Consider the following 20,943-nt stretch of genomic DNA (forward strand, 5'->3'; position numbering starts at 1 on the left):
TTCCAATAAGTTTAAATTGATTTTTACATTTTATGGGCATTTTTACCTTTATAAAGCCTTTTTTTTCTAAAAGTGTGCGTCATCTTTTGAGTCAAATTCTTACATTTAATCAGTCAATTAGAATAAAAGACATTTGGTCTGTTACCAAACAAATGATATCAGTATCAAAATTCATCTTTGCAATACAGAGGAAACACAGAAGCTGCATCTGAAGAGGCATTTAGATGCATTTACACACTGTTTGTAATGCATTCGTTTACATTTAAAAAAAAATATTTTTTAGAACAATTTCAATAAATGTTCATACATGATTCCCTGCTTTTCCTGCAGGTGCTAAACACTCTTTGGTTTCCCCTCATCTGTAAATAAGTTGTCCACAAATGACAACTGACCTTTCGCAAAAACAAAGCCTACTTTTGCTATGTCCGACAAGTCACATGCCATACAGTGAAAATACATTGCGGAACAAAGCAATACTTAGTATAAAACAAAGTGTCAGCTTATTCGGCAGACGCAGACGTCACGTTCAGTGAGACGAGTGCATGTTGCAGCGTCATATTAAAGATCCCGTCTGAACGCCATAAAAATCAAACGTTCGAACGACCGAACGTAACCGAACGTCTTGAGCTTTGAGCGTCTTACACTGCGGGTGACCCACGTGACGTCAGCGTCTGCATTGGCCCTCCAGGAGCGGGACTGAGAACCCTGACTAGATATTCACATTAATTGAATGTGATTTATCAAAACCATCTTTAAATTTGCAACATCTGTTGTAAATATATGTATAGGCCTATGTTTAAATATATACATTTACTGTAATATGAAATATTGTAACTGAAAAGTGTTATAACATAAGCAAACATAATTCAAATTATTTATTTACTTTTCCAACAAAGGCAGGGTTTCTGCGGGGCATTGAAAATCATTCATATTCATTAAATGACCTTTAATAACAGTCATGCAGGACTTCCGTTCAAAAACTCGGGAAGTCTCAATTAATTTCAAACAATTTTTTGTATAATTAATTAATTTGAATGAATGTTTTTAATAGACACATTTATAGCAGAACCTCAAGTAAACTACATGTTATTTTGTTTAGTCATATACAGGTGGGAGCTTTTTAAACTTATTACTCAGAACGACTTATTAGCCTACAACACCTTTAAAGACTTATTCAGGGAAGTACAGCAGTATGCAGGAAATGATTGAGTATTATTTTAGGTATAAAACATCATTATTGTAATGTTTGTAATTTCACACCACTGTATATGCTTCCATACACAAGTGGTCAGCTGAGACACATTAGCATTTATTTAGATTTTACTTGATTTCATAACTATATATACATCATTTTGTATGTCACTTTTCAGTGTCATTATATATTCATATTAATAAAGTAATATAAAAAAAAGTGACGGAAAATTTTGAATAAATAAAACTATTAATTTTAAATCTCACTACAAACACTTATTCTACTCAAGCAGCTGTATCAACTTCAGATGTGTGTGCTTCACGTAACTTACACTACTGGTTAAAAGTTTGGGCTCAGTAAGATTATATTTAAAAAATATATATAATAAAATATTTTTATTCACCAAGGATGCATTAAGGATGTCAGTAAAGACATTATTAAATGTTACAAAATAATCTTTTAAACATTCAAGAATTCCAGTCTCCCAAGGGGGAAAAACATTATCACAGAAATATGTAACTGTTTCAACAGTGATAATAAGAAATATTTCTTGAGCACCAAATCAGCATATTAGATTGATTTCTGAAGGATCATGAAGACCGGAGTAATGGCTGCAGAAAATTCTGATTTGCCTTTACAGGAATACATTACATTTTAAAATATATAAAAATAGAAAACAGCTATTTTAAAAAGCCTACGTGATGTAGTGTGGCATTACACTCGCCTTTTCTTGCCGGCAGGCTGGAAGAAGTTTGTGAGGGCTGTCTGTTTCTGGGGAGACCGTTTTAGTGTGGTGCTGGCATTTGGAGGTGCAGTCAATTTCACAGAACCTTCAGGTTCAACTCGCCCCCTGCCAGAGGAAGCAGAACTTTTCTTCATCCTCTGCTCAGGTTCAACCACGCTGAAGCTTTCAGATGACATCACTGTCTCATTGACAATGCGAGTGGTGGAAGGTTCTGGGCCGAGGGATGAGGGTTTGTTTGCCACTGACAGTGTGGAGCCCTTGTGTTTGGGGAGTGTCTTCTCTGGAATCTCACCAACTGTATTGATCCCACTTGTAACCACCCTGCAAATGTGAACAATGACTATTGGCACTACTGATTATCACTATATGTAGAAGAAATGCTGTAAATCAGCAGAGTGGTTTGTGAATTGATTGGCTTAAAAAAACAACAACACTGAACTGATGGATTACTCTACTCATTGCAAAAGTGTTTCTGTTGTCTCACTTCCAAATACATAACACAGAGATATATATCAGAAATATAACTAAAAGTAGCAGTCTAGTTCATTTCAAAACACAAAACACTCTGATAAAATTATACCAATAAAAATACAACTATTTTAAATGATAGAATATAAACTAGGACACTTTTGAACACTAAAAGTGAGATTGCTGTTTTGAGGTAGTTGTATGGAGATTATAGGTTTTCCAATTTATTCTTATTTTTTGTTGTTGTTGTTGAAGATGTCCACTACCTAAGAAAGGTATTCTGTAAGATTCAGTGCACAGATTTCTACCTGCTCTGGTCCTGAGAGAGTTCAGTGTTGAGCACATAGGCTGTGATATTCTGGGAAGGTGCCGCGAGTGCCGTCTCATCTACAGCAGTGTTCTGAGAAAGTGTTGCTGCAGCAATGACTGGTTTCACTTTCACCGATTCTGTGAGGAAGTGTTGAGAAATTATTCATGTGTCGAGTTGTTCACACGTCGGTCAGGAAACCTATTTCTCGACACTCGAGTCACTGCCATGTAAGGATCAATAAGGACACTTAAAACACAGTTTAAAAAATGTACAATCAGTCATCATGTGAATAGTCATCATATTACTCGTTATGCACTCATTAACACTGAACGCACTAAGAATGAGTAATGACCTAGAACAGTCCATCTACACCGGATGTTTATGCAAGTGTATGTAAACCCACCAGATTGCATAGAACAGCAGGGATTGCAGTATGTTTTATTATTGACATGAATGGCAGCCAATCCAATCTCAGATTCAGTGATAAAGCGCAAGCCGTTTCTGTGTGAAAAAGAGAAAACATTAGAGAGACAGGAATCGACCAAAAAAAGGAATTTATTGATTCCTGCAGTAATATTCAGATAGCTCTAAAACAAAACATAAGCAAAACATTAAATATATTTTCCATAATATAATGCAAAATTACACGTGTGTACATTTTATACTAAATATATAGTTAATTCTATTTAATAATATACATTTCATTATTTTTAAGAAATAGACATTTTTGTACTAATGAAGCAGGAATGTGTGTTCTGCCACAAACAAAACCTGAACACATTCGTATACAAAATGGAATCAATCAATCATCAAACAAACATTTTTTTTTTTTTTTTTATAAAGTTAGTGGAGTACTGTTTCGGACTGCTCTGGCCCAATTTAAGACCTGACTATATGCACAAACTAAACACCAGCTTCACTGTATTACTCAATATTCAGAACAATCAGTATAGTTGTCTGAATTGACAGAAAATACTGGGCATGAGCAAAAATACACACACACCTGTGCAGAATCTGGGCCACAGAATCCTCCCACTTCTTGAAGGTTGGAGGGATCAGAGCCTGGGAGTTCCCCGATGTCATGTCGACCACACAGGTGCTGCCTGACTCCAAGAGTGAAATGGGCAGAGAGCCCTCGTCCAAAAGCTGGCTCACCCCACCTCCACAACTCACCGCCTGACTCAAACGCTTCATCTGAAAAGATGCATAAAACATCAGTGATTACAACAATAAAACTCTGATTATAATTCAGCTCGGATTATAGTGATTTTCTAAATCTTTCTTTAACCTAATTACAATATTCAGCATGATAGAAAATGAAACTGCGAGTTTCTAAATTGAAGTAACTGAAGCCTACTGGCTATTAAAAAGAAAGAAAAAATGGGATGAGCCTTTCAATTTGTCCCACTCAAGCATCCTGTTTTAATAAGAAATACATCTATAGGAAATATGTGCTCATCCATCATTATCCAGAGACAAACAAATTATTTTTGTCTGTACAGTATGGCTTTTATTTCTTACTTTCTTTTTTTTTGTTTTGTTTTGTTTTAAATCAAAAATTAATGGTTTTTATGTTTCAAACAAGCAAACAAAAAAGGTTATTAGATAGATGAAAAACTTAAATTTAAACTAAAACAAGATTAATTTGATGTACTAACAACCAAACACTCCAAAAACACACACACACAAAACACTTTTAGAAAACCTCTTTTTTTTTCCTGGGCCTTTAGAGATTAAAAACCTTTTCCCAATAAATCACAAGAAAGAAAATGACCATGTGACCTCCTTGCTCTGCTGTAGCTTCTATCAGCAGTTATTCACTCACAAATGAGCCTGCTGGTTACAGAGAATATCCCAGCTGTTCAACTTCTCATGGTCTGCTCTTCCTCTGAGCTAATTAGACTGTTTTACACCTCCTGATTAATATAAAACAGCATGGAGGAGCTCCTATGTGACATACAACTGTTTCACTGTATATAACAGCCTAATGAATAAAGACCTGATGCCATGCCCAACTTTCACTTCTCAGGAAAAGATCAAACTTAAAGAATACATGAAATAGGTAAGAAAGGTCAGAGTGCCTGTAACTGATAATATTGCAGGGCAAATAAAGGAGTCTTTTCTCAAGTCAACAAAGATGAAGATGTCTTAGAGTCTGGTGGTGGAGACTAAATGACACCCAGCTGCAGCAGTTTGTGGGTGGGCTGAAAAAAAAAACTTCTGCACAGATTTGGTTCAAAGGTAACATCTTTTTCTTATATAGTAACTGGCCATGTGACGTGATAAGGAATATGAAAGTAAGAGAACAATATCACAATCCTTTGGCCTCATATTTAGTGGAATAGACCACATCCTAGTGCGCTGCCAACAGACAAACCAGCTTATACATCCTGCTCTAGAAGACAGTATGCCTTAGGATTTCATTCTAAAACAAAACAAAACCAAGATAAAGCCTATTTTGGGACCATTAAGATTTTTTCATGAAAATTAAGCAACATTATAATATAACTATTTTGCATATTCCTGTATTTATTGTATGTGGTGTGTTCTATGTATTGTACTATATATCTAGGTTTTATAATTTATATTTACATTATACATTATAAAAATATGGGGTCGGAACGTTTTTTTTTTAATGTTTTTGAAGTCTCTTATGCTCACAAAGGCTGCATTCATTGGATAAAAAAAATAAGTAAAAACAATAGTACTGTGAAATATTATTACAATTTAAAACACCCGTTTTCTATTTTTATATATTTTTAAAACTTAATTTATTCCTGTGATGGCAAAGCTATATTTTCAGCATCATTACTCCAGTCTTCAGTTTCACATGATCCTTCAGAAATCATTCTAATTTGCGGATTTGGTGCTCAGGAATCATTTATTATTATCAATATTGAAAACAGTTGTGCTGCATAATATTTTGTGGACACCAAGATGCATTTTTTTCAGGATTACTTGATGACTATAAACTTCAAAAAACAGCATTTATTTTAAATAAGAAATCTTTGCCCAGTTATTGCTTTGCTACTAAACAAAAAACTTTGAATGGGAGTGACAGTCATGATAAGCAGCTGTAGAAGTGTTTTTAAAAGAGGTGGAGTCTGTCCTAATGTTAATGTAAAGTGATGGTATAAATAAATTATCATTTTAGTAGTAATTTAAAAAAATCTCTCTTGCCTGTTTTGAGTTCAAAAACAGAAAAGTTTTCCCCTTGAAGAGGCTCTTTCTCTCAGGTCGTGCACTCAGATCCACATCCTCTTTAGCCAGGCTGGGCTCATCAATCTGAGGCCTAAATCTGATCAACACAAAACACAGCAACATCAGATCTATAATGTCTATTCAGAATATTGCCATTAGCTCTCTGCTATTTAGATGGAATAGAACAAGCAACTGTGAATGAGAGAGAAAAAGAGACACTCCATACTTCTCGGCTTTAGGCAGTGGGAGCTTCTGCTGCACAGCTCTGCTAAATGCACTGAAGAATTCAGGTTTCACTATGGGCCGACAGCACAGCAATGCACAGATTGTCTGCAAAGAGAGAGACAATGATTCAGCAGATGTTTAAGTGTACCATTAAGGTTCATTGGCAGTTAATCAGGGAACTCCAGGATCAAATGATATGCTGAAGCGGTCAATGGCCTCCTGACCTTTATGGTGACCTTTACTGTGGGCATGACAAGGTGAGTGCAGTCAAGTGTCCAGGAGTTGACAAGTCGCCCCCCAATAGAGCGCAAATCTTGAGAGAGGGAGGCTTTCCTTTCATTATCGACACATGAGGAACACACCACAACACACTCTTTCTCCAAACTGAGTGGGGAAAAAGGGTGATTATTATTATCAGCTTCATAAAATATAAATTCAGAATATCTAAACGATGCTAAAACACACACACAGGAAAAATGAGACAACAGCATAAAACAAAAAAATAGAGCAACAATGTCAGATTTGTGAATGTCAATAGTCATTCATTGTAGTAATAAACAAAAAATGACCAGTACATAATTAAAATGTTCTTCATTTGTACTGCACTAAAATAATGCCACAGGTGTTTGGAACAACATGAGGGTACATTTTTTAATTGTTGGCTCAACCATTCCTTTACCACTATAAACTGCTTCTAAAGCATCCTCACATAACACACAGGAATGCGTAGCTCCATACAAACCTGAACTTGCTCTGAAAGACTCCAAATGTGATTTTGTCTCCTGTCTGCAGGATCTTTGTGGAGCCGGTCGCAAGCTTCTCACCATTGATGAAAGTGCCATATTTAGAGCTGTCTTTTAGAGTGACCGCCTGCCAACAGCATAAAAACAAGAAAACACCCTGTCAGCTAGTTGGACGAGAAACCACTATGAACTAATGATAATCCATCCAAAATACAGCAGTAAAGGAAACAGGGCCATCTAGGGCATGATACCTGCAAACACGCATTTACAGAATGCAATACCATTTTAAGAATAAATAGACTTGACAAACCTGTACAAACAAAATTGGATTAGTAATTTGATAGTGTCAGGATTAACAAGTTTAATAGTTTTAACTAGATGTGTGGTTTTATTTGGTAATATGGTATATTGCAATAATGAACATGCATGGTATCATTATAGTCAGTACTTCAAAATACAGTGAATAACTGTAGCTACCTTATAATCTGAATTGTTTCTATTTTTAAAAAGCATATTAGCATCTTTTCCATCAAGTGGTCAAAATTTACAACACAGAGCTGTGTAACGGACTCAGATTTACTCTCTGAAAGTAGGTGGCACTTACAGAAATGGTTACTATAGTACACAAAGGACTGCCCAACTTAATATTTCTGACACCCGCTTACTGTGGAAAAGTACGGAAATCAAACAGTATTTTTTAATGTTTTTAAACAGTCAATCAATTTTGTATTCGCTATGGTGTTTCTCTAACAGCAAACAGTTAAATACTTACTGTGTATTTACATTAATTATATATTTTTTTACATTTTAATATGGAATAAAAAAAGCAACCCAGAAAAGGTATCTAGTTATTTGCTGAAAATGTTCTCATTCTTTATTATAATTTCTCACAGTTGTGCTCTTTTACACTTTAATCAGTCTGGAACCTTAATTTACTTTTTTACATTTTTATTGTGTACTGTTTTATTGTATTTAAATATTAAAGGTTCTTTTTGTCATTTGGAAAAAAGTTAATAAACTTGTTATTAAGAGGACAGCACTGAAGTTTGCTCATCTTTTCAGCCTATAATGTAATTTAATTTGATAAAAGCTTCAGCAATTATAGTGATATAAAAATGTGATAATGTCACATGCCTAGTTTTAACTGGTTTCCTACAGCACAAGACCCCCTCAATTATTTAAAAGATGACAAATGATCTTTCAAAGCACTAAAATGAGTAACATGGACACGTGAACGTTTGTCCTATTTTGGCTATTTTAATATAATTGTATATTGAACAAGTTCCTAAAAGATTCCTAATAAAATGTTCAATATTCTCAGTTATGACTTCTTTTTTTTTTTTCAAAACTTTCCAAGACGTTATTAGTAATATACAAATATAATTTTTTTGCATCCTGAATTTAAATAAGTATTTCACAGCAAGAATGACTTACTGTATTCAAAGTAAAAGTGACTAAGGGAAATAATGACGCACATGATTGCAGTTCTGCTAAGTAATCAGCAAAATAATAAAAAACAATTAGTAAATTAAAATGTGATTACTTTGTGAAATACTTCCCACAGGACTGCCTTTGAGACAGTCTTATTAAGCAACATAAGATATTTATGGACAGGCTCTAAGAGAGCCAAGGAAAAACAGCCAAGATGACTTTTGTTAACAACACAAAAGTCAAAGGCATGTTAAAAAAAAGTGCTGTTAATGCATTCTCCTATCTTAGAAGCTCTCATTGTGGTTTGTTAGATAATGTATAAGAATGACAATGAAACAAAGTACAAAAGCAATCATAGTGGGACACCAAACACCACTTCATGGAAGATGGCTTTTGTTTCTTAGGCAACATAATATGGAGATGCTCACGAGGAGAGTTACTCACCTGCTCAGTGACGGTGAGGTTGGCATGCACACGGCTGATGGACTGATCATTGGACAGCAAGATCTCACAGTTCTTACGGCCGACCACATACTCCTGAACCGGCAGCAGAACGATACTTTCCCCTTCACAAACAAAAAGGCCTGGAATGAATTAAAGCATCCCAACATATACAGATACTAATTACTGGAAATTTGGGGGATTTCTTTATGAGTCTTCTACTATTATATGACAAAATCTGCCTATAAATATTATTAAAAAACAGTCTTGATTTCATGTGAATGTCTTTACACCTCTCAGAAAGATGATGTCTGTGTCAAAGCTCCATAAAAATGAAGCATGTAAAACAGGCTCTGGAATACAAAAGAAGATATTTTGAAGAATGTTGGTAACCAAGCAGCTCCAGTTCCCATTGACTTCCATTGTATGGTTCAAAAAATATATGGAAGTCAATGGGAACCAAAACGGCTTGGTTACCAACATTCTTCAAAATATCTTCTTTTGTGTTCCACAGAAGAAAGAAAGCAATAATGACATGAGGGTAGGTAAATGATGAGTTTGAATTTTTTTTTTTCATAAAATCCTTAAATTAATTAAAATATTCCACTGGGCCATAACATGTCAGTGTATGCAATACAAGAGGTAGAATATCAAGCTCTTTTTCAGACTTGGTTTCAGTGCTTCAAAGTTGCAGAATGTGTGTGAGCGTGAGGGTCCGTGCATCAAAATTATTTACATACAGAGCAATTGTATTAATGCATCATTTAGCAACATTGCTACTGATTCAAAGCCATTAGCTAGCATTCCAAACCACTTCTAAACAATTGACAACTGCAATTATTCCATTTCCGAATACAACAAAGCAGATACACCAGAAGTCCATGGCTGTCTTTCCAAAGTATTATTCCCAAACTAAATTATTATGAATTAAATTAAGTAAATGATGAGTTTGAAATTGATAAGTTTTTTTAAATTGGTTTAAATTATGTAAATGACGAGTTTTAAAATTTTTTGTGTGGACTATGTCTTTTATAGTAAATCGTGATCACAATAAATGCAAAATGTCATTTGTGACAAGGGTGAAACCAAGAGCCCAGTTTTGAATAGTAATTCTGGTTGATTCGCATTATAAAATAGATTACAATGTATTTAACATTTCTACTGGGTCTTACTAAAAAAAGGAGTAATTTCAACTCAAGTTAGAATCGTGACCAGGAACAAAACAAACACTCACCAACTTAACTAGTAAAATCTGATGTTAGCATGCTGAATGTCATGACACAGCCTCTCCATGTATGACAACAATTACAGTATAAAACAGTGTTTAACTAAAGAAATTAACGCCTTGTGACTCAGTTAAAGCCGTATAAAGGCCTTAGAAGTCATTCCCTAAAGAGAAACGCGTTATGTAAATAGGAATACATTACATGAGCATTGTTATTACTTTACAGCTGGTTTGCAGTTGGTCTGGGTTACGTACTGCCGCGCAGTACACTAAAACAATCAATAACCGACTCATTGTGCACAGGAAACATTACCTCCAGACTCGGTCGGCTGCAGTTTCCACATTCCTATACTTGTCGCTTTCTATCGAATCAATACTTATCGAATGTTATAATGTGGCTGTGACTGAACTGTACGAACTGGCGCGCAACACTTACATCTTCATGTGCGACGTAAGAAACTTCAGTTTCAAAATAAAAGTACTACATGCATTAAATGGGAGGTTTAACGCTCAACTCATTTCAGCGAATCGGTTCTTTCGAGCCGTTCGTTTCAAAGAACAGATTCTTAGCGTCCTGACGTAATTACGTCATTCTTATTTCACACTGGCACACATTACATTTCATTATACTTTTAATCACTTTTAAACAGTGATTTGTGAACATTTTGTTCAGCACAGGGTAAATTAAAAGGTAATAACAAATTAATTAAATCGAATTTCTGTGTGAATTCCTTTCTGTCTAGAGAAGCCCTGGTTCCGCCCAATTGAGCTCTAGCTTCAGCAAGGGTGAACCAGTTCAACCGATTCATTTAAAAGACATGACTCTGAAGAGCAATTTATTCACAAATCAGACACTACTTCTTACCAATGAAAAAAAATCTAAATGTATATTTTTCAGTGTTGAAAAAGTGGAGATAACACCTGAGAACATGAAACTGATATAGATGATTTGATAAATTTGATGTGTATACATTTATTGTTGTGATTTTACATAACTTGCATTAAAAATTCATGAAGTAAAGCTGTTTTAAATGTTCTTTTTAGGCATCATATTCCCAGAATAACAGTGTTTTCATCAGTCAGTGTAGAAGTTGTTTCATAAATAGTCCATAAAATCCTTAAATTAATTAAAATATTCCACTGGGCCGTAACATGTCAGTGTATGCAATACAAGAGGTAGAATATCAAGCTTTTTCAGACTTGGTTTCAGTGCTTCAAAGTTGCAGAATGTGTGTGAGCGTGAGGGTCCGTGCATCAAAATTATTTACATACAGAGCAATTGTATTAATGCATTATTTAGCAACATTGCTACTGATTCAAAGCCATTAGCTAGCATTCCAAAGCACTTCTAAACAATTGACAACTGCAATTATTCCATTTCCGAATACAACAAAGTAGATACACCAGAAGTCCATGGCTGTCTTTCCAAAGTATTATTCCCAAACTGTCCGGAACATTGTAAAATCCTTGAACATATCAGTTTGACTTGGTTCATCGTCTCACTTCCAGTGAGCGTTCAGTTTTCATAGGTATCACTCAATACAAGGTCCCAATGTCCTGTAATAGTTCAATATCTACAGTATGCTTATTGCCAGAGAATCTTCTGTATTATAAAATCCAAAATCCCCTCAAACATTTCTTTGCATTAGTGGCATCTAGTTTTGTCACAAGCATGTTTGTGTATCTGTGTGTGTTAGTGCATTTGGTGTTCAATCAAAAAGAGAAAACAAGCCTGCTCAATACATGCAGAGGCATTCTAGGAAAGTATTACACAGGCTGGGAAGCTAGAGTCTGCCACGAGAGACAGACAGATGCAAAAGATCAAAGCTCCAATTGAATTATCTTAGTTGTTTTAGAAAAAACATGCACTTCTACCAAAAAAAGACAATGAATCCATTGCTGCATCAACCTCAGCTGTTGCAGCTGCTCAGATGATGTTAGAATTAATTAGCTACACTTTGCGAGATGGTCAATTAGTGAAAAGTGTTTAGTGAAAAGCGTTCAGTGGCTCCTTACAAAAGAGTTAACACCACATTTGAGTGTGTGTGGTCATGCATTTTATTGCATGTGTATATTTGCAGGGCCGTAACCATCATAGACACCCACAATCCAATATTTAGAAATGGCCAAATTGTCCCTCCCAATATTTGATATTCTTTATGTTGCTCTGTTTGTTGTTAGGATGACAAAACATTTTAAAACATTACAATTTAGGCTGGTCTGCCTGAAACGGTCTAACAGCTCTCATCAGTGTCAAAATGATTGAGATGACATTTCAAAACCAAGAAGGCAGGTTTTACTGTTCACAGAGACCGAACATGAATTCCAGCGTAATGCTTCAGTCTTTGACAGTGAAAGAATGCGAGGTAAGTTGTAAGTAGTTAACCATTTACTATCTGACAACTGTTTTAAGACAAAAATGCTAAATGTCTGACAGTGATATGCAAACTACTTAAATTTTTGTTAAATTTCGCCATTTTGAATTGAAAATGTAGGCTGAATCATTTGTGTGATTCAAGTAATGCATAATTGAATGTGACAAGATATGAAACCATTTTACATTTTCGACATATTAGGCATACAAAAAAAATGAATGTGTACCTATTTTAAATTAACATACTATTTGCAAATAAGTCAAATTGAACTGATACTTTACAAATACTTTTATCCTGCTTCTTTTACTGTTCTTTTTCTTTTTGTGTATTCCCTTAAATCCATTTAATTCCTTTAATTATTCCTTTCAATTCCCCCAAGTTCACAACATAGTTACAGCCAAACATAGGGTTGTATGTTTGTAGTTGCATGAGTGCATTGTAATGAGCTGTGAAGACCAGGAACAGTGTTCATTCTTTCCATATCCATGTAAACAGTGAGTGCACTAGAAAAAAGCACTAGATGTAGCAAAAAATACATGGAAATACAAAACAGAAAGACCGGAGTTTGTCAGGCACAGAGAGCAGAGGGTCTGATGGGTTAAACTCTGTTATATCGGGTGTAGTGTTCGGTCTTATTATGGTAAGAACAGCTAAAATCTTCACCAAAGGTACATATACTGTTTTTCAAACAGCATGCTTCACATCATCCCTTCAGCAGGATAAATTCCTCATCTTAAACCTGTTATTCTTTCCTCAGATTTTCTCTGCCCCCTCTCCTGAATTCAGCTGTGATTTATTCCAGAGTCCCTCACCCCATTTCAGAGGGCAGATTCTGAGTAAAGAGCTCCTGATGATTCTTGCGACGGTGGGTGGATTCTGCGCAGTGATGCAACGGATGTCGAGCTGAGATCTCCGCAGCTACGCAAGTGGATTCCCCCGGCCCTTACAGGGTCGTCATCATGGCGGCGGGCATTATGGCGACTGTCACTATAGGAGTGATGGTGTCCACGGCAGTAGTGGTGGACGTGCTGCTGCTGCCCCCTGTTGGCCCCCAGAGAGTTACGAAGTACCTTCATAGAAACATGTTATGGGTTATTTTGTACTAAATTGACCTACACAGAATTCTAGCTGAACTAAATGATTTCATTTATGGTATTGGCAATGTTTTACCTGTTCTAACGGCAGACTTCCATCGCCTGCTGTCCTCCTTTTAGGCCCCTGAGTACAGTTTCCGGTATGCTCAGTTGCAGGGGCTAAGTTACGTTTGGATCTCTGCAGGAAACGTTGCACTAAAACTTTGGTGACCTGAATTTAAATGGAAAATGATTGTTTATACATTTAACATTATTAATATTGGGAAGAAAAGGGGGATTGACTGATTTTGGGGTCCTAGGCATCAAAAAGACTAACCTTGAGGTCTCCAAGTGAGCGTGCACAGTCTTTGGGTAAACGCAGCGAGGTGGCTGGGACTTGTTTTGAGGGCAACCGGCTACTTATAGCCTTAATGCTGTCTTTTCTGGGCAGGGAAGCAGGAAGTGCCAGAGAGGAGCGAGGCAGCAAACCAGCTCCAGACAATACCCCTACGCCACAAAGGAGATACAAACAAACCAAATTATTCAAATATAGTGAGCAGGGAAACAGATTATTAAAAGAATAAATGTATAAAATAATGATTTTATTATTATTTATATGTTATTATAGTATTTATTAATGATTTGTTTCAAATTAGCTTTTATATTTTCAATTTTTTTTATTTTAGTTCAAGTTTGAGTTATGTTGTTATGTGATTTTGTCATTTTTATTAGTTTTACCTTTGCAATTAATTGTTCATTTTAAATTGTTTAAATTAAAACTAAAACAGATGGTTGTTTGTAAGTTTGGTTTCTTCCAACCAAAAAGTCTGACATACTTGACCACATTTTATTCTTATCACTGTTCTCGTGTTTAGGTATGATAGCTTTTTTGTCCAGCTTCCTCCTTACTACCTCACTGTGACTGAATGGGTCAAGTTACTAAACAACAATAGCGGTTTCTGACATATAAATTTGGGTGGTCATGCATTAAAAAAGTAAAGATCTGAGCTTCCAAGAATATATTAGAATAAACTCAGTCTCAATTTTTTTTTTTGTAAACAGAGAGCAAGTGATGAGTTCTGGAACTTCACATGAACTTGATGTGATTTCTCACAATATTAAAATGTACATTTATTACGTTTTACCGTGGTTACTAAAAAAGTTAAAAGTAAAATAAAGCTGTATATAAACTAAAACTAAATGAAAATTCTACTAAATGAAATAAGTTTAAGATGAAGCAATAAATAAAATAAAACCTAAAACTGAATTAAAACTAAAACTGAAATAAAAAAGTCAAACAAAATAAAAATGACAATGACCAAAATTACAGTCCATATCAACATTCCTAAAATTTTAATTACATGTAAAATAACAACTGAAAATGTAAAAGTAAAATATAAATAAAAACTAAAAATGTAAAAAATATATTATTAAAAACTATAATAGTACAAAAAAAAAAACTAAAATAACACTGTTTTACTCTGAAACATAATAATCCTATATAGAAACATCTCTTACCTGTTTCTGATGAGGTCTGCGATCCCCCCTCACTGACTCCTTTATTGCCTCCTGAGAGACTGAAATCACCTGAGAAGAGAAGAGCACAAACACGTTATCGTCATTCTGCGGAGTGCTTCAAAGAAAACAGAGTAACACAGAGGCAAACACAAATTCATGTTTTCACATAAATCCCAGACAACTGTAATCTGTTACATATACATGTTCATACCTGTGTCAGTTGAAGAGCTGAGTCCTGGTTCACTGTGTGACCTCATGAGAGGTAAGAAGCTGTTGCTGTCTTTTCTATCATTTCCAATTTGCTCGCGTAAACCTGGCCGCGGAAGTACTGTGTGGTCCGGCCGGTCTTGAGCAGGACCTGTTGGGGCTGTGGTAGGTGGGTTACTAAATGCAGATGAGGAGTCCCGTCGGGAAGGTGTGCAGGGCCGAACTCGGATTTCTGGGATGGAGGAATGCTGAGATCCTGCTAGGAACTCCAACTGAGAGCAGCTACTTGCCAACAGAGCTTGACGCCTCAACACTGGAGACCTGTGGAAGAAATTATGAAGGAACTTTACAGCTAAAATGTAACTTAATTATTTAACTATTTTATCAATTCTTTTAAACGACGATTTATAATGCTCTAGCTGAGCTCCCGGCATATACTTTTTTCCCCCTACACTCTAAAGACTTGTTTAATAAGATTATTGGAGTATGTTTTACAAGAAAATATTGCCAAAGCATGAAAGCAGAACTGAATTTAGCAGGTGATCACATGATGCACTAAATGTTCTAATCGCACTTGTGTAATTGTACATGACAAAGGTTTAAAGACTCAACTTTTTCCCACCTGTAGGTAGAGGTGTGGTACGTGCTCGGGGAGGAGCAGGAGTTCGATCTCTCGCCTCTGAAACAAGGTCTTCCGGAAGGAGCCACCATTCCTTCAGGATGTTGTGTGAAAGAACGAAGGCTGGCGTACTCTCCCCCCTCCCCTCCCTCGCTGCCCCCCCGTGGCCGTGCCCGCACACCAACACTCACTTCCATGAGGCAGGAGTCCTCAGATGGGGAGCTGTCATCTGGAATATCCACAATCTCAGACATCAACAGAGAGCCACTGTCCATTGACACTGAGAGAGAGGATATACAAAATGTACACATGTATACATAGTTTGGTAATTTAATAGTGTTCATACACATTTGGCACTCCCGTGATGTAGGATGTTACGTAAAAAAAGGATGTCTGTACATAGGTGATCACAAGAGACGCAATTGAAACGCACGTTAAAACTGATTTACCAAAATGTATCTTAAAGGGATAGTTCACCCAAAAATGGTCTATTCTACTATCATTTACTCACTCTCAAGTAGTTCAGTTGTACAGTTTCTGGTCCCCATTGACAACTTGAGGGTGAGTAAATTATGACAGAATTTTCATTTTTGGGTGAACTTTGCCTTTAATACCAGGTGGAAACAGGGCCTGTTTGCTAAAGTATGAACAGAAGAGAGGCAAGACTCACCTTCACCACTGAATGCTGTGGATGTTCCTCTCTCTCCAGAAAGCTCACCGGCTTGAGTGTCATACACTGTGGCCTACGAACAGTGAGAGTTACATCATGAGCAGAGTATTACAAAATGATGATGATTACAATTCTTTACAAAATGATGCAAAGCATGATACCATGAAAGAAACTAATACATTTATTCAGCAAGGATGCATTATACTGATCAAAACTGACAGTAAAGACCTTCACAGTGTTACAAAAGATTTCTATTTCAAATCAGCATGTTAGAATGATTTCTGAAGGATCGCGTGACACTGAAGACTGGCGTAATGGCTGCTGAAAATTCAGCCTTGGCAAGACCGCAATAAATTACATTTTAATAATATTTCACAATATTACTATTTTAACTGTTTTTATCCAATTATTGCAGCATCAGAAAAAAAAAACATTAAAAAAATGGTTTGAATCAGAAGTTGGTTTGAGTCAGAAGTTGTGAAAACATTACACATTGGCTGTAATAATAATTAAAATAAAATTATAATATATATAATTATATATATATATTTTTTTTTTTAAATAATACTAGTAATGATAAAATATAATTATTTTCTATAAATATTTAATTTTATTTTCAGTTCAAACAATGAATCTTTACACCCCTCAATGCACGAATGTACCTGACTGGGAGCCCTTTGACCCATCACTGCCTCATAAGGAGGAGGGCAATCCATTGGGTACAGAGGCACTGGACTCTCCATTGAGCCATTGTATGTGACACTGCAGGTACACACAGGAAAATGAGGCATGAGAAAAAGAAATGATTAAAAGAAAAGGCATGACAAAAGAAGTGTAGTTCAAATGGACAGATACCTATAAGAATAAAAATTATTGAGAAAAAAAGATTGAGCACAAATATTTCAATTTAACAACACTGAGAAGATGTTATCTGAACAATACTCTGTCAGAGCATCTCTAGTAGGTAAGTGACCTTACTAAACCTACTAAATACTAAAAGGTTTTCTTAAAGGGTTAGTTCACCCAAAAACGAAAACTAGCCCATGTTTTACTCACCCTCAAAGCATCCTAGGTGTATATGACTTTCTTCTTTCAGATGAATCCAATCGGAGTTATAATAAAAATTATCCTTGCTCTTCCAAGCATTAGAATGACAATGTGTTATTTTTTTCAATAGTCCAAAAGTAGTCAAATAAAGCGCATCCATCCATAATAAAACATGCCTCACACGGCTCCGGGGGGTGAATAAAGGCCTCCATTTTCGTAAGAAGAATATCCATATTAAAACGTTATAAACACGAAAGACGAAAGTCATATACACCTAGGATGGATGCCTTGAGGGTGAGTAAAACGGGCTAATTTTCATTTTGGGTGAACTAACCCTTTATTGGTTTAGCTTTTGAGTTAGAGTTAGGAGATTTTATTAGCTCAATATGAAACAACAAAAGTCAATTGAAAGTGCCCAACATGATGGAAAAAAAGCACAAAAAAAATGCGTGTGTATTTTCACCTCTGTGCATCGGTCTCAGAGCTGCAGGTGTATTCAGGAGGGTAGTAAGGTGGTGGTGGAATGGGTGGAACAAACTCCTCAAAGTCCATCATGTTACTGAGAAATGCATCCTGAGGAGTGGTGCATTCTGGGTTTACAGAGCGAGAGCGATGAGGAGCCAGCTACAACAAACAGAGTGGGATGAGATAAAGGGTCATGAGTCTATCTACGCACTGTAGCATTTGAGAGAAAAATACAGCGATTAAAACAAAGTGTTTTAGTGCAAAGGTTTTGTGCATTTTGTCTCACTAGATGCAGTAGGTCCAGAGAGAAGATATGAATGCTACAGGTGACCGTAGACAGAGTGCAGATAATAGTAGAGAGAATACTAAGACCGCAGGCACTGAACAGCAGATCCTGCAAACACATATAATATCATGGTTAAACTCAAACTTATTCAGACACCTGAGTGTTTGTTTTGGGGGGCTGGGACCATCCCAAACACCCTATAAAAGTTAAGGGACCCCACCTTGAGCTGGTGACGCACAGAGTGGCAGTCTGTATGTTGGTAGAGCACTAGTGTCTCATCTTCTGTTAGAGAGCACGTCTGCTTGGGGTCACAGCAAAGACACAGACGATTCTCCATCTGCAACAAGCACACAGATATTATTTGATGAGAAGAGAAGAGAAGAGAAGAGAAGAGAAGAGAAGAGAAGAGAAGAGAAGAGAAGAGAAGAGAAGAGAAGAGAAGAGAAGAGAAGAGAAGAGAAGAGAAGAGAAGGTACCTGACAGGTAACATAAGATTTGACCATCTGTGCATTCTGACATGAGAGCATGGAACCAGCCAGACTGAGAATCACACACACTGCAGACAGCAGCATGAACAGCGACACCTGGACGAAACAAAAACAGCATCACTGCAAAAACTAAGAGGAGCGGACAAACGCACACACACAAGACAAGTCCTGTCAAGATGACAAAGATACGCACGACAAGAGTGAAGGGCCTCCTCCATGATATCACACCAACTACTCCGGACGCCACAACCTGTTTAACAAAAAAAGAAAAACATTTAAGGGATAGATTTTCTTTTCTTCACACAAATCTATATAAGATGGCTTCAGAGCAAAAGATGTATACTACTTTTATATTGCTTTCATGGTGCTTTTTAGTCATTTTGGAGCTTGGTTATATATATTATAGATATATTATAATAAATATATTACTTTAAGAACATTATATTTAAAAATAAAACTACAGAAAATAATAGAAAATTCCAGATTTTTTTTAGAATCCCCCCTCTTCCAAAATATAAATAAATAAATACATTTTTGTCATAATTTCCTCACACTCATGTCAATAATTTCAAGAAATTATATGTTTTATTTATTATTTATTTATTTTTCTTTCTTCCCCATATAATGAAAACTGTTTGGTTTGCAACTTTCTTCAAAATATCTTCTTCTGTGTTCCACGGAAGAAAGATATTATTTATACAGGTTTTTTTAATACAAGATTCTCCTGTGAACAATCCCTTATCCCCCCATCCCCCATTTATATCACTTTTTTGTTTTAAATTTACTTAGTATATATTTATTGCAATATATTTAAATTACCCTGTGGGATTGACAGCAGAGATTAAATATCGCATGTTCCACTGCAGGACACATCATGCCAATATTTATATATTCAAATAAACTATCACAGAAACTTACAAAGAAGCCAGCCCAGAAAGGACAGGACTGTCTGACACGGGGTGATGAGGTGAAGGCGAGGCTTGTGAAGCTGAAGGCCAGCACCATGGCCCCCAGCGCAAGGTGACACAAGCCCAGGTACAGCAGGACGCGCGCACTGGTCCGCCCAGACATCCCTCTGCGACTACCGGACAAAGCTCGAGACCCTGACATCGAGGCCACGCTGCTGGAGTCCGACGGTGAGGGCATGATGGCTACTGAAATACTTACTAAATTATGGGACTATGTGACTCGGTTTAATATGTGAAGAAGATACTTCTTTAAGTATGCAGTTAGGGTTTCTATAACATCCACAGCTGTTAAAACCCAACTTATGTTGAGTCAACATTTATTCTTGGCGTCGTACATCTGCATTCTCCGATATCCCCTGATCTGGCTTGCTCCATCGCCCACCTGCCGTCTCTCTCTCCCCATCCCCGCGGCATTGCGGTACCCAGAGCCTTCAGCAGGCCGAGCAGAGCAGCTTTGGCCTTCTAGCTACTCCGCGGAGGAGAATAACACAATACGAGTCCTGCTCACATGGAAGTGTATCTTCACCGGGTTTCCACTAGAGAGCCTCGCAGCCTCCACCTGAACTCGGAAAACACGTCTCATGAAGCACAACGGTGTCCGGAGAGAAAAGAGAAGAGTCGACACAAAAGGAAATGAAAGCAGGCGCGCGGAGGCAGTTTGTTGTGAAGAGCTCGCTATGTTGCTCCCATGATGCATCCGTTTGTTTTGAATAATAATTATAAAGCCACGGTGTTCCCTTTGAGAGAGTTTTATCCTAGGTAGTCTCCCCCTTTTCCTCCCGCAGTCACGAGGACTCCCGTCCCGTCCGTATCCCGGACATGAGCATCACTACGTAATCGCGCCAGACTTGAAGAGTCTTTGCGTACGTGTGTTATTCACACATATAGTCTTTGCGCCATTTAAACGTTGTCCGAGGCTATTTCAGCGGGACTATATGCAGCGCATTATGGTAGCACGTGTCCGTAATATTTGTTCAATGCGGCACCGCATTCACCCAGAGCGAGGTGCTGATGCTGCACTGGGTGGGCGGTTGCTTGGCAACCTTCTCCGACAGTCACAACGGTTGGCGACCTTTCCGCGCATGCGCAAAATACACAGCTTCGTACTTGGATTTTTATCATTTTACATTCATTTGGCAGATGCTTTTATCCAAACGCTTTTAAACACGCAGTTACACGTGGTTTCCGTCATCGTTCAAAGTAGTAAAGGTTAGGACAGGAAAAGAACAAATGATAGTGAGAGAAA

General features: G+C 36.8%; 2 protein-coding genes across 2 annotated transcripts in view; both read right to left on the reverse strand.

Moving 5' to 3' along the window:
* nbn (nibrin) overlaps positions 1–10,495 on the reverse strand; it is a 17,111-nt gene extending 6,616 nt beyond the window's left edge. Inside the window, exons 1-10 of the mRNA XM_016500836.1 lie at positions 10,295–10,495; positions 8,760–8,881; positions 6,884–7,011; positions 6,366–6,525; positions 6,143–6,246; positions 5,896–6,013; positions 3,719–3,909; positions 3,119–3,216; positions 2,714–2,852; positions 1,917–2,258 (exon numbers count right to left, since the gene is read on the reverse strand). Of these exons, the coding sequence (XP_016356322.1) occupies positions 1,917–2,258; positions 2,714–2,852; positions 3,119–3,216; positions 3,719–3,909; positions 5,896–6,013; positions 6,143–6,246; positions 6,366–6,525; positions 6,884–7,011; positions 8,760–8,881; positions 10,295–10,325 (1,433 nt within the window). The 5' untranslated portion in view covers positions 10,326–10,495. The remainder of the gene's footprint in view (positions 1–1,916; positions 2,259–2,713; positions 2,853–3,118; positions 3,217–3,718; positions 3,910–5,895; positions 6,014–6,142; positions 6,247–6,365; positions 6,526–6,883; positions 7,012–8,759; positions 8,882–10,294) is intronic.
* A 2,092-nt stretch (positions 10,496–12,587) lies between these two features.
* fam189b (family with sequence similarity 189 member B) lies at positions 12,588–20,738 on the reverse strand. Its single transcript, XM_016500838.1, has 14 exons — positions 19,648–20,738; positions 18,923–18,979; positions 18,718–18,825; positions 18,462–18,578; positions 18,242–18,349; positions 17,954–18,114; positions 17,106–17,205; positions 16,444–16,516; positions 15,777–16,053; positions 15,159–15,475; positions 14,948–15,016; positions 13,767–13,936; positions 13,527–13,661; positions 12,588–13,426 (listed from the first exon to the last, which is right to left on the reverse strand). Exons 1-14 carry the CDS (start codon positions 19,873–19,875, stop codon positions 13,175–13,177), a joined length of 2,172 nt encoding a protein of 723 aa, XP_016356324.1. The 5' UTR covers positions 19,876–20,738; the 3' UTR covers positions 12,588–13,174.
* Between the last annotated feature and the right edge of the window lie 205 nt (positions 20,739–20,943).

This window comes from Sinocyclocheilus anshuiensis, unplaced genomic scaffold (assembly GCF_001515605.1).
Source record: "Sinocyclocheilus anshuiensis isolate Anshui unplaced genomic scaffold, SAMN03320099.WGS_v1.1 scaffold670, whole genome shotgun sequence".
In the NCBI taxonomy this organism is placed as follows: Eukaryota; Metazoa; Chordata; class Actinopteri; order Cypriniformes; family Cyprinidae; genus Sinocyclocheilus; species Sinocyclocheilus anshuiensis.

Excerpts from the sequence above, each read along its gene's own strand:
- fam189b (XM_016500838.1), bottom strand. The coding sequence starts at position 19,875 with ATGCCCTCACCGTCGGACTCCAGCAGCGTGGCCTCGATGTCAGGGTCT. Across the intron at positions 18,115-18,241 it reads CTCTGGACCTACTGCATCTA|CTGGCTCCTCATCGCTCTCG; the intron begins GTGAGACAAAAT and ends TGTTTGTTGTAG. Across the intron at positions 17,206-17,953 it reads TCTGAGACCGATGCACAGAG|TGTCACATACAATGGCTCAA; the intron begins GTGAAAATACAC and ends GTGTACCTGCAG.